Source organism: Convolutriloba macropyga, chromosome 15 (assembly GCF_964194025.1).
Source record: "Convolutriloba macropyga chromosome 15, txConMacr16.3, whole genome shotgun sequence".
Classification (NCBI taxonomy): Eukaryota; Metazoa; Xenacoelomorpha; order Acoela; family Convolutidae; genus Convolutriloba; species Convolutriloba macropyga.
Window position 1 is genome coordinate 37,490,207 of NC_134482.1, and position 19,499 is coordinate 37,509,705.

Sequence of the window (19,499 nt, forward strand, 5' to 3'; positions counted from 1 at the left end):
TAGAGAATACTGGTTCACTTAAATAGTTCAATTTTTTAATCAAATGTGTTCCTTTTCCATTGAAACAAAATGTCTGCGCGAACGCTTACTCATGATAAAGAATTATCAAACAAAATTTCCGAATTGAGCACATTTTGAGCGAAAAACAACCCGCGTCGAAAACTAAAGTTATTCTTGCTAGATCTTTCAAGACAGTTATTATAATGCAAGTTCTTGCAAGGTAAAGTTAGCCTTAAAATATTCCTGTAAAAATATTGCAAGATTAACTTTTTTCGGAAGAATCCTACGTTGCGGTCACAATAATAATAATACAAGATACACTTTTGTTTTCGATTTGGGAAGAACATAATTTGTGAGCACAATTCCATCTTGATTCCCTTAACATGCATCCCATTCCCATAAATTAAACCAACTGTAATTTGAGAGGAAAATGAACGTAATACTCGAAATAATCAGCACAACTATTTAAAATTGTTTGAATTTCAGGAAGAATATTCTTCAACATTGGCCTCTGCCAGAGAAATCTGCATTTTTCCCAAGTCGAACTCTGTGTAATATTTGCGCATGAATACATCCCCCAATATCCAGGGTTCTCCCAGGGAAGCAGTGGCTGGGATGACACTGAATCCCAACATACACTCACCATTGTACTCTGGGAAAAAGATGATGCGTAATAACTGATTCCAATCTTGGGAAAATGGGAAAGAAGTTCTTTGAAGGAAAATGTACGAACCAGGTGGGAAAATGAAATCGCAATATTTTATCGGATCTTTTCCGTTTGTGCCCCCCCCCCCCTCAAGCTTAGTGGGCGCATATTATTTGCAACCCCCCCCCCCCCCGACGCACGTGCCATATTTATACATACTGATTTACTATGTAATGGCACGTGCTCTGTAACTGGGGGGCACATAACGTACTGGGGGTGGGGGGGGGCAGAAACGGAAAAGATCCATTTTTATCATTTAATGAAACAACGTCTAAAAATTGGCAAAAAGTTTTGGTAAAATGAGGCAAAGCGCACCACTTCTATGGTTTTTGAAGTTTATGATTCTGCGACATTTTAAATTGAGAGTTATCAATCCTGTTTGTAATGATTCTTGTGATTAAAACCTTCTATGAAACGAACGTATGGTAATATTATACAAATTTAGAATGCTTAAAAGACCTGGAAAGAAACTTTGACAAAAAGATATGAGAAACGTGCCAAAATCTTGCAACGTTTTGCATCGAATTAGAACGTTTTGCATGTAATTTTCGCTCCTGGCGTGTCTTCACGCAAAATAATTGGATCGAACCACGTTAAGAGGATCGTTCTTACTTTTGAAAAAAAAACAATTTGAACGTGTAATGATATTTTCAGCAGATTTAAATGTAATGGTATTTTCAGCATTTCAGGTCTGATTAACCCTATGAACAGCAATTTTGATCAGAATTCGGTTCGATATTGGCTACTTAGTTTTTGTTTTCTGCAACTAATTTTTTCTCTTAATTTGAATCAGTTATAGTAAAACATTTGCCTATAATGTAATCCTTGGGTTCCAGAACAAACTCTCTGCCTTTGAACACAAAAACTATGTTGTTTTCAGGTCGTTTTTCCTCTTCAGTCGGATGTTTTCGAGAACAATCCATTGAGTAGATCCCAAACTCATCTAAACATAAATAGAAAAAAATATATTCTTAAAAGCAATGCAAAGAGATATTTATCTTATATATATATATATATATATATATATATATATATATATTTATGTGTCTTAATAAGATCTTGCCATGTAATATTGCAAGATCTTGGCAAGATTATAATGGATTAATTGTTTCTTATCAATGCTATCACGTTTCGTTTCACTGGGTAGATATTGAACGCAGGTATACTTACCAGTCATATTGGCCCCGATGGTTTCAACCAGTTTGATGACGTCATTAGGCGGTCCAACCACTAGAGAGGTACCACTGTCCAGAACTGCATAGCACCCGAAGCCACACAGCACTGTTCCATCTGCAGCAGAAAAAAAACAAACGTAATGGAAACAAAGCGACAGATGATTCCCGGGTCGAGTTCTTGTCGAAATTATAATATAATAATGTAGAGTTGCGGTGAAAAGCGGTGAAAAAAAATAATTTTAATCGCAAAGCGCCCGGATCTTTTAGCGATTAACGCGGTGAAATTTTGTGCGCCTATCGGTTTTTAGCTGTGAATTTTTTCAAGATTTGCGGTTTTTAGAGGTAAATTTTTGTACGATTTGCAGTTTTTATTTTCATCGTTTCACCGGAGTTGTTCACCGAAACTGCCGTATAAGGGTTCGAACCTCTCACCTCCAGCATCTCAACAACTTCTTATTCCACTTCGCCATCTGTCATTCACTTCAAAAATATTTCTTGTGAAAAAAGATCAGATTCAATAAACTTTATGGGGAAAAAATGCGTTGAAATTTTGTAGTAGAAGCAGTGAATTGTTTATTTTCACCGCTTAAGCTGTGATAAAAAAAAGTATTTCACCGCTACCAACGGGAAGACCTGAACACAAAAACTTCACCGGTGAAAGCTGCGAATTTTCCGAATACTCACCTCAAAACATTTAGTGATTTTTAGCAACCAATTGACCTGAGATTAATGGTTCTTTGAGGTAATTTTTTTTCTGACCACTTTTAATTATGAAAATATGGATCTCTGTTTATGAGTTTGAAATGATTTGGGTAAGTTCTTGTTCCGATTAAAATATGCTGTTTTTGAAAACTATTATTCGCTTAAACGCAACTGAAATCTGAAGAATATCTAACTTTTTCTACCGAGAAGTCTTTAGTTTGAATCTAAAGGAGTTTTGATCTCATTTGGTGCAGAGGCTTTAAAAAACCCCTTTTTGTAAATTATATACTTCTTTACTAAAAAATTCCGTGAAAAAATTTCCAATAAATTGAAATGCGACCTTTAACTAATGAGAATGGTTAAAAGGTGGACCAAGAGGAACATCATTGTTTAAATGTAAAAAGAAAGTCTAAATGCGACTACAAAAAAACCGACAAATAGCGACACAGTCAAAAATTATTCCAATATTTTGCGAAAAACCGTCAATTGTGTTCAATTGATGGTTTTAGGAACAACAATAATTTCAATGTGTTCAATTGTGCCTTTTGGGGAACAAACCGCAAATAATAAAGTTTAATTCATTAGAGAGACTATACGGCCTGTTTTTATTAACTTTAGCTACAAGTCTACCAAAAAAGAGAAAAAAGTCTCGAAGCTCAAAAATCCATGGTTTATTTTGAAAACATAAATTTTTAAAAGTCAAAACGACCATAACCTTTCGACTAAAAAACTAAATATGTTTCCTTGAAGCTACTTAGAAAGCCAATTGGAACTGTCACTAGTACTCATGGAATAGAATTGACTAACAGTAATCATAAACAGAAAATTTTTTTTTAAAAAAAAAACGATCTTTTCAACTACTGCAGCTATGTGCGCAATTCAGTGAATTTTGTTGTAAAAGCGGTGGATTTTTATTAACGCTTTCAACGCTTTCTTCTAAAATATCACATAGTTTCATTTAAAATTTGCTTCGCCAGAAACTTGTGCTCATTTAACTTTGCGCAGTTTGCGGTTTTTATCGGTGGATTATTTTCACCGCTCCAAAGCATACGCATTTTATTTTAATTTGAATTTGAATGAATTTAATTGGCTAGAAAAGATTGTATATTACGTCTTTGAACTCTGCGTTCCAAAGACTCTCATGCGGTACCACTTGTATCTTTCTAGGATAAGTACATCATTTTCAGACTTGATCTGGAGAAAAAAGAGCCTCGCGTAATTGGCCCACTTCTAAAGAAATGAAATAAAAAATCTTCTTAAAAAATTGAAAACCCGAAAACATTCGGATGAAACAGTGCGGAAAGTATTGTGGGGAAATGCCTTGTTTGCTAACTTTCATATAGGGATCCGACAGAGACAGAGTCCAAGTTGACCTGCCAGAATGCGAAGGAGGTCACAGGTAACCGAGTGAAAGGCTCTTTGTAGAGTGAGGGGTCGCTACCCCCAATCACCAACTGGCTGTTCTCTTTGGGACCAAGGGCAAAACTAAAATCAAATGGTATTGACAAAAATAATAATTTAATTTAATTATACATGATTGGGTACAATTGCTTTTTTTGCTTAAAATGGGAAATTATTGATGCCTACAAACACATAATCATGATTAAATTTAGGCCGCGCTTTCTGAATCTGAATATGTCTGGCAACCTTTTCTTCCAAAATATTGCAAAAACACTTCTGTTTTTTTCTTTCTTATAAAAGATATAATTTTGTTTTTGGCCGCATAATTAGAAAATGAGGTATCAGATTAATTGCAGCAAAACTGATGCGAGTAACCGGAGAATGAGGTCCTCGCTTAAACTCAATTAATCAAATTACTTATCCAAACAATTTTTGATTATAGAATTACCCCAAAGATACCGAAATTACCAATGACCAAGACTTCGGTTCGATTAAGAGTTTCGGCGCGTTCATATGCTCCGTTTCATAAAAAACCTGTTCATACGAAAATGAGATATATTTCAGATTTTGGAGATATATTTCAAGTGATGCAAAGACGCAAGAAGACAGAATAACATCATGATCCAGTATTTGCCTCATGTTTCTGAAAAGGATCAAGAAATTTAAAAACGCCCACAATAATGTTTTTTAAATCAAAGTTTTGTCTTATTCCTGTACAATTGATACATGGGTCTAGTCAGTTGAAAATTGTTATGTTGTACCATATTAGTTGTTTTGTGGTGCAAAAATTTTAACACGTTCATGCAATTTTGAAACCATGATAATTCCTGATGAACAAAAAAGTTTAGCAGTTCTTGCTGTACTGCATGTTGCTGACCATAGAAAACTCACTTGGAAATATTAATTTTTCTGGCAATTTTGTAAATGGTTTTTCAATAAAGTTCTTCTTCTTCTTCAATGGGCCTTTAGCTCGCCTATAATGACAATTTTTCTCGGGCGCAGAAGATGGCTCGTTTATGTAAGAGATAGTGGCGCGTCTATATTGCAGAGTTTTGTGCGTATTTGGAAGTGATTATGGCTCATCTAAGTGCGAACTTTGGCTCAACTGCAAGGTCTCGTGCATTTATAGTGCTCGTTAAAAAGATTCTGCGCCTTGCATGCTTGAACGCACCATACCCCCTGCGTACGTTCATAAATGGTATGCGTCAAAAAAAGAAGAAGCGAAAACTTCCTAAAAAATCTTGTTTTCCTTCAGATACAACACTAAAAATGAAAACAAAAATTCTTTCATTATCCGGTTTGTCTTTTCCAATATTGCGCAATGAATAATCTTATTTTTTGAGAATTTTTTTGTCATCCGAACTTTCTTATCAAATATTAGACAATAGAAAAGGGTGTATCAGCACCTTTCTTTCGCACGATGACTTATCAGATCAAGCAAGGTATAAAACGTCTCAAGGGATAACTAAATCGTCACGAGCAAATTTGCCCGATCTGTGTAACTGTTGTTCGTTTTTCCTACGTTAATACTTTGAAAAAGGATCAATTTTGCAACAATTGGATACTTTAGTGAAAAAAAAAAACAGTGCAAATCGAAGGGAATTGCGCGACCCGTGTTTGCAAAGGTATCCAAATTTTAACCGCTAAATTGAGTTACGAGCTGTGAATCCTATCTTTCCAGCGCTGTGTACCTCGAATCTGTCCAATTTATCTATACCTTTTTCGCACCCAATGTATCTCAAATTTGTATAAATGTATCAAACTTTGTTGCAATGAATGTATTTACAATCCGCATTTAAACCTAATTGATTGCACGTTTTTGAGACTGTAGAAGTAGGTTGACTCCTTAATAATTGATAGCAATGAACCAGCTAAAAGTGGTTTCCAGGTTAATAAAATACCATTTCGTATCAACTTCATGGTTTTTCATGCTTTTATTTAAACTCAGTCATCATCATTTTGAGATAATTTTCTGAAAACTTGAATTAAAACTTAAGTTCTGATAAATCTTTTAGTTTCACTTTAGAAATATCTTAAAAAAACAATTAACTGATATTCTCGGTCGTTGCCTCACTATTCCTTCGTGGCCATCAGGCCTTCATTTGTATTCAGGCGTCATTGTTTTCACATAACACTATTAAATTTGAAAAAAAACTAATTTCCGAAATATCCCAAGGTTTCAATAAAGGATAAAGCAGAAAGAAATTACCATCAACAGAGATTTTTGATCGTCGCCCTGCTAAATCAGCAATTTTTTTCATCTTTAAAACAAAAGTTTTGCCTCTAGCAAGCTTATAACTCCTCTTGTTCGTCCTTAACAAGATAATTAGGGTAGAGGACTACATGTGAATTGATTACTGTTTTTATTACAAAGTTCAATTTAATGAGGAATTCGCAATTGCTATTATCAAATTAATTTGTGAATTTGAGTTTAGGGAATATTATTGTCGTCTATTTACAAGTTTAGAGGTGTCTAACCAATTTTATTGAAAAAATCCGCAATTCTGCGTCTGGTTCAGATGTTCATTATTTTTTTTCCAAAAAATTCCTCTGTTTTGCAACTATTTTTGGCGTCTATTTACAAATTTACTGTGTCTAATATGTCTAATGTGTCTAATAAAATTTGATACAATACTTTGTTGCGTCTATTTACAGGTTTACGGGCGTCTAATAATTTTTTGCGTCTATTTTTATGTTTACAGCTTTCTATTATTTTTTCCGATCTACTGTTTTAGCTCCACCCCAATGCTGTTGCGCCCCTGATTACAATTTATATGTTTTTATATAACACGTTGCCATATAAAAAATAGCACGTGCGCTTGGGGGCGCATAAGAAAAAAACCCATGGGGGTGTTCAAACAGAATAGATCTCTTTTGTTTAAATCATCCGTCCATTCTGCTCTATTTTCTCTCCCCTCTGTCTCTCTCTCTCTCTCTCTCTAAATAATAGTTCAGGAAGCAGCTATTTACAGATGCTTACAGATATTTACAAAACTACCACAAATAAAAACATAATCGTCGTGTCAATAATTCTACTTTTAAGTCACTTTGAAATGTTTTAATAACTTTTGAAAGCTCAATTAATAAAGCTTCAAATCACTTTGCATGCTCAATTAATAAAGCTTTCTGCACTAAAGCGCGCGTTTGATTAGGCTAAATCCCGGATTAGAGATACTTTTTTTGCGAAAAATGGATACCTAATATGAGCGAAAACCCGCTACAAGACTTGTCCCCTTTTTTACATTTTTAAAGTATCTCAGTTTCGCAGAAAAGGCTAAACCCCGATTTGCGAAAAGCAAAATACAAAGCTTGTCTCCCATTTTTATATTTGATGGATTTTTTTCGCGCGACTTTTACTAAGGTGGAAACTTTGGCTCATACCTCTGAGTCGTAATGTAAAAAATCTGCGGAGTGCGACAACTAGAGCAAGGGGTCTCTGGGGCAGGGAGGCAAGAGACCAATTTATACTGATTTCTAATATAAAATACCAATCCTTTTTCAGCAATCAACAATTCTCATTTTCAAAAGACCTGACCCTTGTCAAAAACTTTATGTGCATTTACTGCAACCATATGTGTTGATTGAGGACTTTTAGGTAGAATCAAAAAGGCTTGGCAATCCATTAACAATTTTAAAATAACTGCGAAAGGTTTGAAAATATCATTACACCGCAGAGGTATACCCCAAAATTTCCACATTAGTAAAATTGGCTCGAAAATTAGATACATACATTGAACGAAATTAGGAGACATCCTTTGTATCTTACTTTTGGCAAAAGGGGTTCCTCCAATTTTGCAAAAGACAAGAAAATTCGGATCGAAAAGTAGGTTACAAGTCTTGTAGCCCGTTTCCGCTCAATTTAGGTATCTATTATTCGCATTAAAAGTATCTCAAATAGTATCAAAAATAGGTTATAAGGTTTGTACTTGTATTTCGCGGCTAGGATTAGGACACTTTTGCGAACACAGTTTGCTAATTTCCCTTCCCTTTTGCCGGTTTCTGCTAAAGTAGCTATTCCGCAATTTTGTTCCATTTTCAATGTATTAACATAGTAAAAACGAACACGCGATACACGCATCGGGCATATCTGCCCGTGACGATTTGGGTATACCTCTGCGGTTTAATGTCAACATTTTTGATGATACGAAACCAGAAAAGAGTAAGTTTCGTGTATATCTTATCAGAATTGATTTCTCACTCGTTGAGGTAGAAAGCGAACACTGGTCTGTCAATCACACCCGTCTTGTAGGCTTTCAGAATCCATGTATCCCCGTGGTTGGCAGAAAGCGAGGGGAAGGCGAGACCAAAAACCCCATCGAACTCATTGTCGTTCATGTTCGTTATGCTCAGTGTCTCTACAAAAGGTTGTCTCTTCACACACACTTCGCCCACGCAAACTTTGTCTTGATTGAGGAGTCCACGGATGATACCCTGGACGTACTGGATCTGGACCTGGAGAAATGCCAGTTCTGGAGGTCATATAGTCAGTATTTAGACAGTCAATATTTATAAGGTAATATAGTCAGGTACAATTAGAGATATACGAAAAACAGTTTGTACAAAATAGATTTGGAAATTTATGTCATGATGTCATGATGTCATGATTTCTGTGTAACCTGATTTAAGACTCATAAAAGCTTCTTAATTGTCTCCATATCCGTTCATTTCCTCTTATGCTTTCATTCTAGTTATTAGTCTAAACGAATTAATACCATTATACTATTGTTTAACCCAGTACTAACACTAATCATTTAAGAGGACAGATGTATATCTAAATAAAATCTAAGTTCGGATTTCACTCCTAAAAATTTTAACGAATTTCGACTGCTGTGAAAAAAAAGGCTCGCAATATTCCAAAAGGAATCGCCAGTTGAGGTGCCATCTGGAAGAGACCGCTCCAGGTGAAAGTAACCTCTGATCAGACCCTCCCAGACCAAACAATCCTCTGATCAGGCTTAAGTGCGATCGAAACACCATGTGCGCTCCAAGTGTGCTCGAAACTATCTCTAATCAGACCTTTCCAGACAGAAATGACATCTGATGAGACCGAAATCAGTTAATTACCAGACGATTGTGCAAGCATGGCCCAGAACAAACCCAGACCGTAGTCCAGACGATTGTTCGCTCATAATCACTTCTGATCAGACTATTCTGCGCGCAAAATTCACACCTGATCAGACTATTATGCGCTCGAAATGACTTCTGATCAGACTCAATTGCGATCGAAATAGTCGGATCAGTCCATGGTTTTCACTATGAACGAATGTCTTTAATTTTGTGGGTCTTTCCCATTATAGCCCCAAAGAAATTATAGCCCCCCATTATGGTATCATTACCATGTTTGGGAGGGGGGCTATAGGTTATCTGACCACTAAGCTGGGGGGGAGCCATAATGGGAAAGACCCAATTTTGTTTTAATAAATTCATTTCACAAAAATTGATGCTTGAATTATTAAATTTATCTAAAGAAAACACCTCTCTAAAATTATTGCTAAAGATTAAAAAAAACCGAGCTGCTGAGAAAAATATTATTTTGTACACCATTAGTGCATATTTCGAACCCGATGGATGAAATCAGACGGCTTTCCATATAAAGCATCGTGTTCTACAGTTAGTCAAAATTTCTTTTAAGGGAACCCGCATTTTCGATCAGCTGGAACTCTTTGGTTCTGATCAAAGCCATCAGACTCTAGATGTGTCTGCGACCAGAATGCTGCTTTTTGTTGCCTCTTGACAGAGCCAACATCTCTCGGTAGGATTTGGTTCGAGCGCACAATAGTATGATCAGAGGTCACTTCGGTCTGGCAATGGTATGATCAGAGGTCACTTCGGTCTGGGAATGGTATGATCAGAGGTCACTTCAGTCGTGGAATGGTATGATCAGAGGTCAATTCGGTCTGGGTATGGTACGATCAGAGGTCACTTCGGTCTGGGAATGGTATGATCAGAGGTCACTTCAGTCGTGGAATGGTATGATCAGAGGTCAATTCGGTCTGGGTATGGTACGATCAGAGGTCACTTCAGGATGGAAATGGTCCGATCAGAGGCGGATTGAAGCGCACATTAGTCTGGTCAGAGGAGATTTTGAGCGCAATTGGGTCTGATCAGAGAGCATTTCGTGCGGAATTTTTTTTTGGAAATTTTTTGTTTTTTTTTCCAGATCCTGTAATTTTGGTTTGGAAACGCACCGTGTGCGTTGGACTTGGTCTGATCAAAGGTCACTTCCGGAGGGCACCTCAACGTGGAAACTAATGGAAAATTCTTTCGATACCCGTGTTGAACACACCCCCAAAAAGAACCAAATGGAAAATACTCCCTCGCCTATAGAAATCCACCAAAACAAAGTGAGAGCGGGGGGTCTATGAGAAGTTATGATGGGGCTTTTTTATTTCATCCCCTATTTTACAACAATAAAAAGATGTAAGAGTGGGAACCAATGGGGGAAACGGGAAAAGTAAAATTTAATCTCCTATTAAAAACTTCCTGAAGATGATAATCACTTTTCTTCCACCCCATTTGAAACTGGAGGAGTGCATCCTGTCAAACTGGGTGTGCAGCTTGCATTCCAGACACGAGACGGGAGATGCCAGAGATGGTATCCAGATATCAGAGGATCCAGTATCGAACACCACTGTGAAGTTCTGAGGGGGGCTTCCTATCTTTACGTCTCCAAAATACTGCACCTGTAGACGGAAAAACTACATGAATTTGAGCACTTATAGCGTAGCCATGAACGTAAAAAACGGAAAGTTGACAAAACTGAGGTCCAGACCGAAATCAAGTATGCCAGAACCTCCCAAACGTAATGTGTCTGTATCCAGACTTTCATGTGGTCTCCAGACTTTCGTTCAGACGTCGTGCTATTTTCGATGTTTCCAAGCTAGGTAATTTTGGCCCCTCGTGCATTCATCTTCGGTCTGGACATAATTGAACTTGTCTGAGACCTCAACCTGTGTGAGTGGCGGAAAGATTTATTTGTAGTAACTAAATCTGGTTAATTTATCGTGTTATCAATAACATTCTCCCTCAAATCTGATAACTAACGACAAAGTAATTTTTTCATAAAACATAAAAACTAGCAGCGTCTAGGTAAATAGTTTTCTCGAAGAGAGCCCATGAAAAAGATTCTAATTATTTATATAATCCTTTTATCAAATCCAAACTTTCATATATGATGACCCTAGCATGAAATCTAAGAAATCATTGATCAGCCATCCATGAAACGTAAGATGCAATGCTTAAAAAATGTATGATGTTTGTATGAGATGAAATAAATTATATTTGATCCTAGTATGAAACCAAAAAAATTGATACGATCCTGATATGAAACTAAAACATCATTTATGATCCTTCTATGAAAAGAAAAAAATCGCATTGATTTTGATGGATGGCACTGAAGAAGTGAATGTTTGTCACGATAGAAATTAGTCCAACAGATTTGATAAAACCAACTTTAGCTGAAAAGTAACTGGATTTTTCTCAAAAATTATGAACATCAAAAATTTTTACTGAGTTTCCGGTGTTTTCTGGAATTTTATTATTCTCAATTTTTTAATTAAAACAAAAACCTAATAAAATGCTTCATTATTTTTAATTCTCGCAATTTATTTCGCCAGCATCAACGCTTCAGATTGAGTACTAAGTAATTAGAAGATCTAGAAACATTGTAATAAATGTTTCAGCAGGACTTAGTTGTAATTGTAAGCTCAACTTGGAGATATAGATTGAATTAAGCAAATCGGCAGATTGCATCAGCAACTAAAAAACTGTTATAAGTTACAGATTGTTTACGAGTTTCTATTGATTATTGAAAAGTTATTGCCTCTGAAAAATATGTATTAAAGAAACTCAACCTCTTTCAATGAATTGATAAAGGCATTACTTTGACAGGAGTTGTTAAATATATTAGCGCAAGGACTTTGTTTTTTAAAAATTATTTTGTAGGTTTGAGAAACCAAATTTAGAGACAAGCGAGTGATATGATTGGCAAATTCTGAAAAAATAGTTTTGTAAAAGTTTTTTTCAACATTTGACTTTTCTGAGCAGCAAGTAGATTTTCAAAACGTAAATAAAAATATTTTGAAGCTGATTGATTGAGGAAAAAGATGTAAATTTGTTCTGAATGTCAACTCACATTTAAAAATTTCAATCTAGCTGAATTTATCACTCATTTTGCACTCTCGCTTTCTTAGCGACTTTCAGCGAATGAGAGAACTTCTGTTGGTGTTTGTTTTTTTTGTCATATATCAGCGAAGAATGATTGGTCTTAAAGCGCATGAGAGACTGCAGATAGTTTTGGATCAGAAGTCATTTTTTTAGCCTATATCAGAGTTCACTGAAAGCAAACTAAAGTTCTCAACAAAGTACAACGCTATTTTCGCCTTGTTTGGAACAGTCTAGGAGGCTCTAACAACAGAGCAACAGAGAGGTTCGATATTTGTGTTTGCATCTAATGTCAGGGAAGGTTGATCCATATTTTTGATGAGAGACGTTCGAATGAGAGACGTTCACCAAATGAAGAGACGTTCGAAACAAAATATTTGAGCGAAAAAGATTAGAAACCCAAACTATTTAATAAATTAAATAAAATACTGGCGTACTAAAGCACTCGTGAGAACTGCTAATATCAAGACTACGGAATAAAACAAACAGTAAATGAAACCAAAAGAAAAAACTTCAAAAACGGCAAAAACTCAATTTATAAATTCTTAAAACACTTATTATTAAAGTCAAAGTACCATCATATAAAAACTAAACGCCACAATTTACTTGTCTTTGACTAGGAAGCAGATGGGACTTGTCCTTAAGGGTCTAAGTAACAAATCAACAAGTAGAAAAGAGAGCAAAACTTAAAAAAAGTTTTTGACAACAAATACATTAGAAGGTTAAAGGAACCACTAACTTCTATTTAAAAATTACTCTATATAATTACATACAATTGAGAAGACATTGGGGTCAGTCGTTGAGACTAAGTCATTGGACAGGAGAAAGAAAATGACAACAGATACAGAAACAAACAAAAAAGAAAACATTTTGCAGAACCACAAAATTCTGAAACTATCAATACCATTACTTATTAACTAAGTGTTATACATTTTTAATTCAGTTATTATACAGAATATTTAAATGAAAATATAACTGAAAGTCTACAAGGTCACTTGGGTTTAAATCAATGGGAGCAGTTATTAAAGGGAAACTTTTCTCAGCCAAATTTTTTGAATATTCCTGGTGTCCGAATCAGAAATCGGCTGTATCATCGAAACCAGCAAAATGTTACAGTTTCTTTTTCAAAAAATGAGCAGGGCCTAACAATGATGGCAACAAGTTATAAGTTGACAAAAAGAGAAAAAAAAATGTTATGTGCCAAAAATTTCTGAACATCTTTTGAAACAAATATTACAACGATCTGCAAAAACGTTTAATTGGCTTTCAACTGAAATAAAAAAATCAAATATAACTCAATAGGAAGCTAATGAGACCGATAATTATTCAGAACTTTTCTGCGACTGCAAATAAATCAACAAATCAAAGCAAAAGAAGACATTTAACAATAACAGCGAAATGCGTCGAAATCTTTTTAAAAATGTTAAGTTATAATGTTGTGTTGCTGATAATTTTATCTCGTTTCAATGTCATTTCATGATAATGTGACTTCAAAAAAGGTTAAAAGAGTTGTAACAATCTTACAAAAATAAACATAAAAACAATTTGTTAAGAAAACGCATTCTATCGTTTGTTAAGAAAACGCGTCTATAGTCATTAGCTTAGGCTTTGAATATAAAGAAATTCATACATAATTTTTTCAACTCAAAAAGCAGGCATTAAGATTTGTTGATAACCTATATGTTTTATGATCCCAACAAAGACGGGCAAAAATGTCGAAACCGTAAAAACAATTAATTGGATTTTTTGCAAAACGTTTGAGTTTTGTTTCAATGAATTTTTTTGAGACGCCAATGGGAACATTGCTGTGATAAAGCGACAGAAAAGAGCCACAATAATGAACAGCAACTAAAACAAGCGAACATTTATATGAACAAAATTTTCTAAGAAATAAAATCAATAGCTAAATAATAACTTCTCTAGTTAGACTAATTTTTTTCAGTTGGAATCAATATAGGAGCTGTTGTCCTTTGAACCAGGCTAAAATATCCGTGGGACCAAGCTATAATTTACTATTAACTTTTGTTCTTTTCAGTTTTGTTTTGAATTATTTACTGTTTTTTTTTTATTTTTTTCCCTTATCTCTTTTGCAAAAATATTTCCTCAAAGTCGCATTAGCCATTTAGAATAAAATGACTGCAATAGAAACGTTCACTCATAAAGATAACTTTATTGGGACTCAAAGTGCTCTTTCAATTTTGACACGGGTCATGGGGCAACAAATAATGCAAAATAAAGTGAAAACTAAAAAGATTCATAAAATATCTTAGAAAACAGGGTATTGAAGCCTTAAACAGCATGCGGTACTCCCTGAAAACAAAATATGTTAAATGGGCATTAGATAAACATAATTGGGTTTTGTAGTTTTTGCGAAATCTTGACTAGAAAACATTTAATAAAAACTGCGGTCCAATAGAGTTCGAATCTTCTTGTAAAATCCCCGAAGAGAGAAAAACTAGCCTTTTTATTGCTGCATCTTCTATAAATAACCAGTATTTTGTATATATGTTAGCGTAAAATAAACTTTGAAATAGCAATTTAATAATTATAAAATACCAAAATATGACGCTAAAAGTGAACAAACAAAATGGCAAATGATCTCAAAACTTAAGCCTCGGTAAATCCAGGAAAAAAAAACAAAAATCAAATATGTCTCAAATTCAGATTCTGTTCTTTGTAAAAATTCCACTCACAGCTCTCTACAATGATTATGTCGATCGACCAAAACTTACTGAACAAAGGAAACCCTGTTGAGCAAATAGTCCCCCCCCCCCCCCACTATTTGATGTTGGAACAAAAATTTTTGCGTGAAATTTTAACTTGGGTTTGTTTAAGTAGAAAAAAACTTCGGAGCTAAAATCTGTTAAACACTCAGGACTTACATTAATATAATTCTTCAGGGCCTCGTTGAATGAAGTCCGCTCTTTGGTGTCAAAACTGTTATAATAATAGTAACTATCATTTGTGCTCTGTGCCGATAATACCATTGTTTGATGCTCAACTTGGGTTCTGAGGAAGGATTTGATGCCAGAGTTGCCAGTTTTCCTGTTGTCTGTTTTCTCTTCTTTTTCTTTTTTGGGACATCCTTGAGGAGATTTTGCGCATCCCTTGTGTAATTTTACTTTGAAAACAGCTTGTGAAGTTAAACTAATCAAAACGCTAAACAGTATAATTTCGATACAAATTATCAAGTTAGCTTTCATACTTTTTTGTAGTAAAATAGAGCAAAAATCGACTGCAATATCAACAATTCACAAATTTTTTTTTATATGCCAACGTGTCATTTGTTCTTGTTCAATGTTTTGTAATATTGTCGACTTAGTTCTCACAGTGATATTTAATAGCCTTCAAAACTGCAATCGTAAACGTGTTTTAAAGCATACGAGAAAGCAATGGTTGTTTACAACAATGTTTATCCTTGTTGCTTCAAGTTCTGGATATTTGCCTTACTGTTTGTTTGGTTTGTTTACCTATTTCTCGACACGCCGTTTCAAAATGACCTTATTGACACAAATTGACACAAAAATTTTGTCAAAATATTAGAAAATGCAACTGAATTTCTGCTACAATCAGTAGATTTTCCTTAAAATCAACCCTCTCCCACTTTCACTGCAAGATTGTTGTGTACCGGTGGTTAAAAAGAGAATTTGTAATTGTTCGACCAACCTTAGCGGGGGAGGAACAATATGTTCAACAGGTTTTTTCGACGAGTCATAATTTTGTCCGATATATATTCATCGTAGAGAGTTGCGAGTGGCATCATTAGCAAACTCTCCAGCGTAGAAAATATAATTAGAGAGATTTTATTTTGATTTTGGTTATTTTTGTCGAGGTTTAAATTTTCGTGAACATTTTTCTGATTTCCGTTGTTTCATATTTTCCAAATTTGGTTTCGTCGATTTCGCTATTGATTAGTTAAAATTGATAACGACAGTTTTATTAGTTTTACATGTATAGATATAAGAGTGTTGTTGAACGGTTTGTTTAAATTTTTGGGTAAATTTTTGTTTAAGTTTTTCCAAAAGCAGACTTTTTACTAAAAACATGGCACCAAAATTGAATTTTAACCAACTTTGTTTAAATTTGCAGGAAAAGCAATTCTAGAAACCTCAAAAGCAACCTTCTCAAAACCAAAGAGTTTTAATAGTACTTCCATTTCTTATGAGAGGGCTTTAAATTTCAATTCTTGCTGTTTTGTTGCAGGTTTAATTCATTTAACTAATTTAAACTATTGGTAATTTTTGATATCATGATCTCTGATGTCAGATTATCTAATTCACCAGCGTTTGAAGCAAGTACTTGTGTTTGATGGATGAGCAGCAATAGCAAGACTAGTATATGTCTAGTTGAATTCTTTACCAAACAAAAATCCTTCGGATTATATTGATGCGCTGTTTTAATTTAAGAAAAGCTATTATCGCTTTTTTGTTTCTTTTTATGTATATTAAAGACTATTAAAAATTGAAAGTGAAGTTCGATTAACTTATTTTATTTTTCTTATGCAAATTTCATACTCATATGAATTCAACACTGCGTTAGAGTAAAATTGATTACGAAAGTTTCAGGTCTGCAAATACTTGTTTTTATTTTGCAGTCTTATGACTTAGTCTCATATTCTACTGGTCCACGGGAGTTGCAAGCTAATTTAAATATATCTCACTGGAATTTTTAGTCATATCTTTTTGTTTGCTATGACTTTTAAAAAGTTGTTCTCAAAAAAGTTTTTACGCTCTCCTCAATTGGAAAAAAACTTCAGCTCCCCTCATTTCTGTTTTTTTATTATTATTATATTGTTCTTTGGCTTTGACAGTAAGAGTTCTCATTTTTTGGATATTTGCCTGTTTTCCCTTTTTGAGTTCGAATTTGATTTTTTTTTCACATTATACCTGTGATGGCAGGTCAAATAACACAATAACTTTGTTGAGAGTAGGCGCAATGGGATATATCTTTTGCTTTTGGAATGATTTTAATTTTAACAAATTAGACGATGCTACCTTGCACGCAATTTAATTTTTTTTTATTTTGCCGGTTTTTGTCGTTTGATTTGCACTCGTGTGACATTTTCTGCATGATGAATGATCTCATCGGTTTCGTACGAATTAATAAGCGAACCTATTTGGAATTTCTTTTGACAGCTATGGGTTTCCATAATTTCAAAACTAATTAGTTGAAAAAAATTCTATTAAAATGAGCCTATTAATTTCAAATATAAACCAAAGTTTTTTTTACGTGTTGCCCAGTGTCGCTAATCAAAAGTCCAATTGACTTCCCATGGAATTAAAATTTATTTCATCTAGTTGTATTGTTTTTTAATGCTCATGGTCGTTATGACTTCACTTCAAAAGTACATGAAGAAAGTACATGACTCCAATAGAACGGTCACATGCTCTTTCTACTGAAATAAGATTTTTCCTATGCGGCTTTTTGCTTCATTTCTAGAGTTGTTGGCATTGATACTACGATTTTTCTTATTCTTTCATTTTAAATATATATTTTCACATTTCTAGAGTTGTTGGCATTGATACTACGATTTTTCTTATTTTTTCATTTTAAATATATATTTTCACAATCATAAATTTTTTTTCATATTCCCGTTTTTATTTTTCAATTTGCTCAAAAGTTGTTTTTCAAAAATTTGGTTGATTTTCTTTTTTTTTGTTTAGTGTTTCGTTTAGTGTTTCGCGTTTAAAGCATTTTGTTTCAGTCATACAACAAATCTCTCTTATAAATTTCTGCTCGAAAACGGTTTAAATAAACTTTGAAACAACAGAAAAGGTCTATTCTTGTCAACCGCTGACCTTTTGCACGAAACGGGGACAAAATATATTTCACATCAATAACCAGGGTATACAGTGGACCAAAGTCCCTAAACTGAAAGAGTGTGAAATGAATTTAGGTTCAGGTCCCAAAACGCAAAGCCAAAACAACCTCTAATAAGAGCTAATCCCTGTGTTCACTTCTGATCATAACATCTCCAGCCTTTTTAACTGATATGTATTTCGAGCCTTGAGCATGGAACAATTGGGAACAATGTAATTTGAGCCATGGAAAATTTTGAGTCAAGGAACGTGGATTGATCAGAAGTTGTTTGTGTTCGGGACCTCAGCGTAGAAAATCAAAATGAAGAAAAGGTATTTTAATGCTTACATTACGTTAAAAATACATTTGCTCACACGCAGTGTTACTACCGAGTCAACTTTACAGGGTAAAGGTAGCAGTTTTAGTCCAGTGTAGACAAAAAATTAACCTTGAAAAGGTCAGTTTGTTTTGTGAGTTCTAATCACGAAATCAATCCGGATCAACCAATCATTTTGATTGCGCATCAGGCCGGATAATGCTCAATGGTCTGAATTTGGTCTGATCAGAAGACAATTTGTACTGAGACAATCTGACTCACAGGTCGTCTTTGAACCTCGAACTGGGAGTTGCTTTTGTTCATTAATAATATTCATTACAATCAAAATTTTTACCTATTTTCTAAGACCTGGAATGTGTGTGTCTAGTTTAAAGAGAATTCGACTTATCATCAGCGTCTTCTGTTACACAAATATAAAAAAAAATACATTTTTTTGCAGTCCGGTTGATACCCGGACTAAATTCAATTCTGATCACAACATCTCCAGACATATTAACTGATATGTATTGTGAGCCTGGAACATGGAACATTTGGGAAAATTGTATTTTGATCCATGGAACATTTTAAGCCATGAAACGTGATTTGATCAGAAGTTGTTTGTGTTCGGGACCCCAGCATGGAAAGCTAGAATGAAAAAAAAGGTGTTTAATGCTTCTATTACGTTAAAAAAGAATTTGCGCGCTTGTCGTATATAATTCTCTCAAAGTTTTTTAAACATAAACTATATATGATTTTTCTCATTAGTTATACAGTGGATATTACTACTATTATGTTAACAACCTGAGGCTAACTTAAACTGATGAGTTCATTTGTAAGCTTAAAGTGTTCTGCTCATATTTAGCATTGCAAATCGCGAAGTAAGATGATTTTGAGTCAAAGTTTTCAGAAAAAGAAACGCGAGATCCTTCACTCATGACTTCAATCAAAAACTATTTATCAATCAAATTGTTTTTTTCCTTCCGAATTGTTAGTTAAAACTTTTTTATTGAATTGCAAATTTAAGAATAACATCAAAAGCTTTACCGAACATCTAAATTGAAACCACTGATTTTAGACTACTTACACGTATTTAAAACTTGGAAAACGTGAAAGGTGAGAAACATTTATATATTTTTTCCTTAAAATATTCTCGAGGAAAATCAAAAAGTTTCTTCACTTATTAGATTCTTTATGGTACCTCCACCTCGTTCTTTGTCTCTCATCGAAAGATAAGGAC

At 34.3% G+C, this 19,499-nt stretch overlaps 1 protein-coding gene across 1 annotated transcript; it reads right to left on the reverse strand.

Annotated features, from left to right (window-relative positions):
• Positions 1 to 336: 336 nt before the first annotated feature.
• LOC142353986 (lysosomal aspartic protease-like) lies at positions 337 to 15,562 on the reverse strand. Its single transcript, XM_075406227.1, has 7 exons — positions 15,030 to 15,562; positions 10,485 to 10,667; positions 8,183 to 8,436; positions 3,917 to 4,068; positions 1,877 to 1,996; positions 1,518 to 1,649; positions 337 to 652 (listed from the first exon to the last, which is right to left on the reverse strand). The coding sequence occupies exons 1-7, from the start codon at positions 15,348 to 15,350 to the stop codon at positions 483 to 485; spliced, it is 1,332 nt and encodes a 443-aa protein (XP_075262342.1). The 5' UTR covers positions 15,351 to 15,562; the 3' UTR covers positions 337 to 482.
• Positions 15,563 to 19,499: the final 3,937 nt, after the last annotated feature.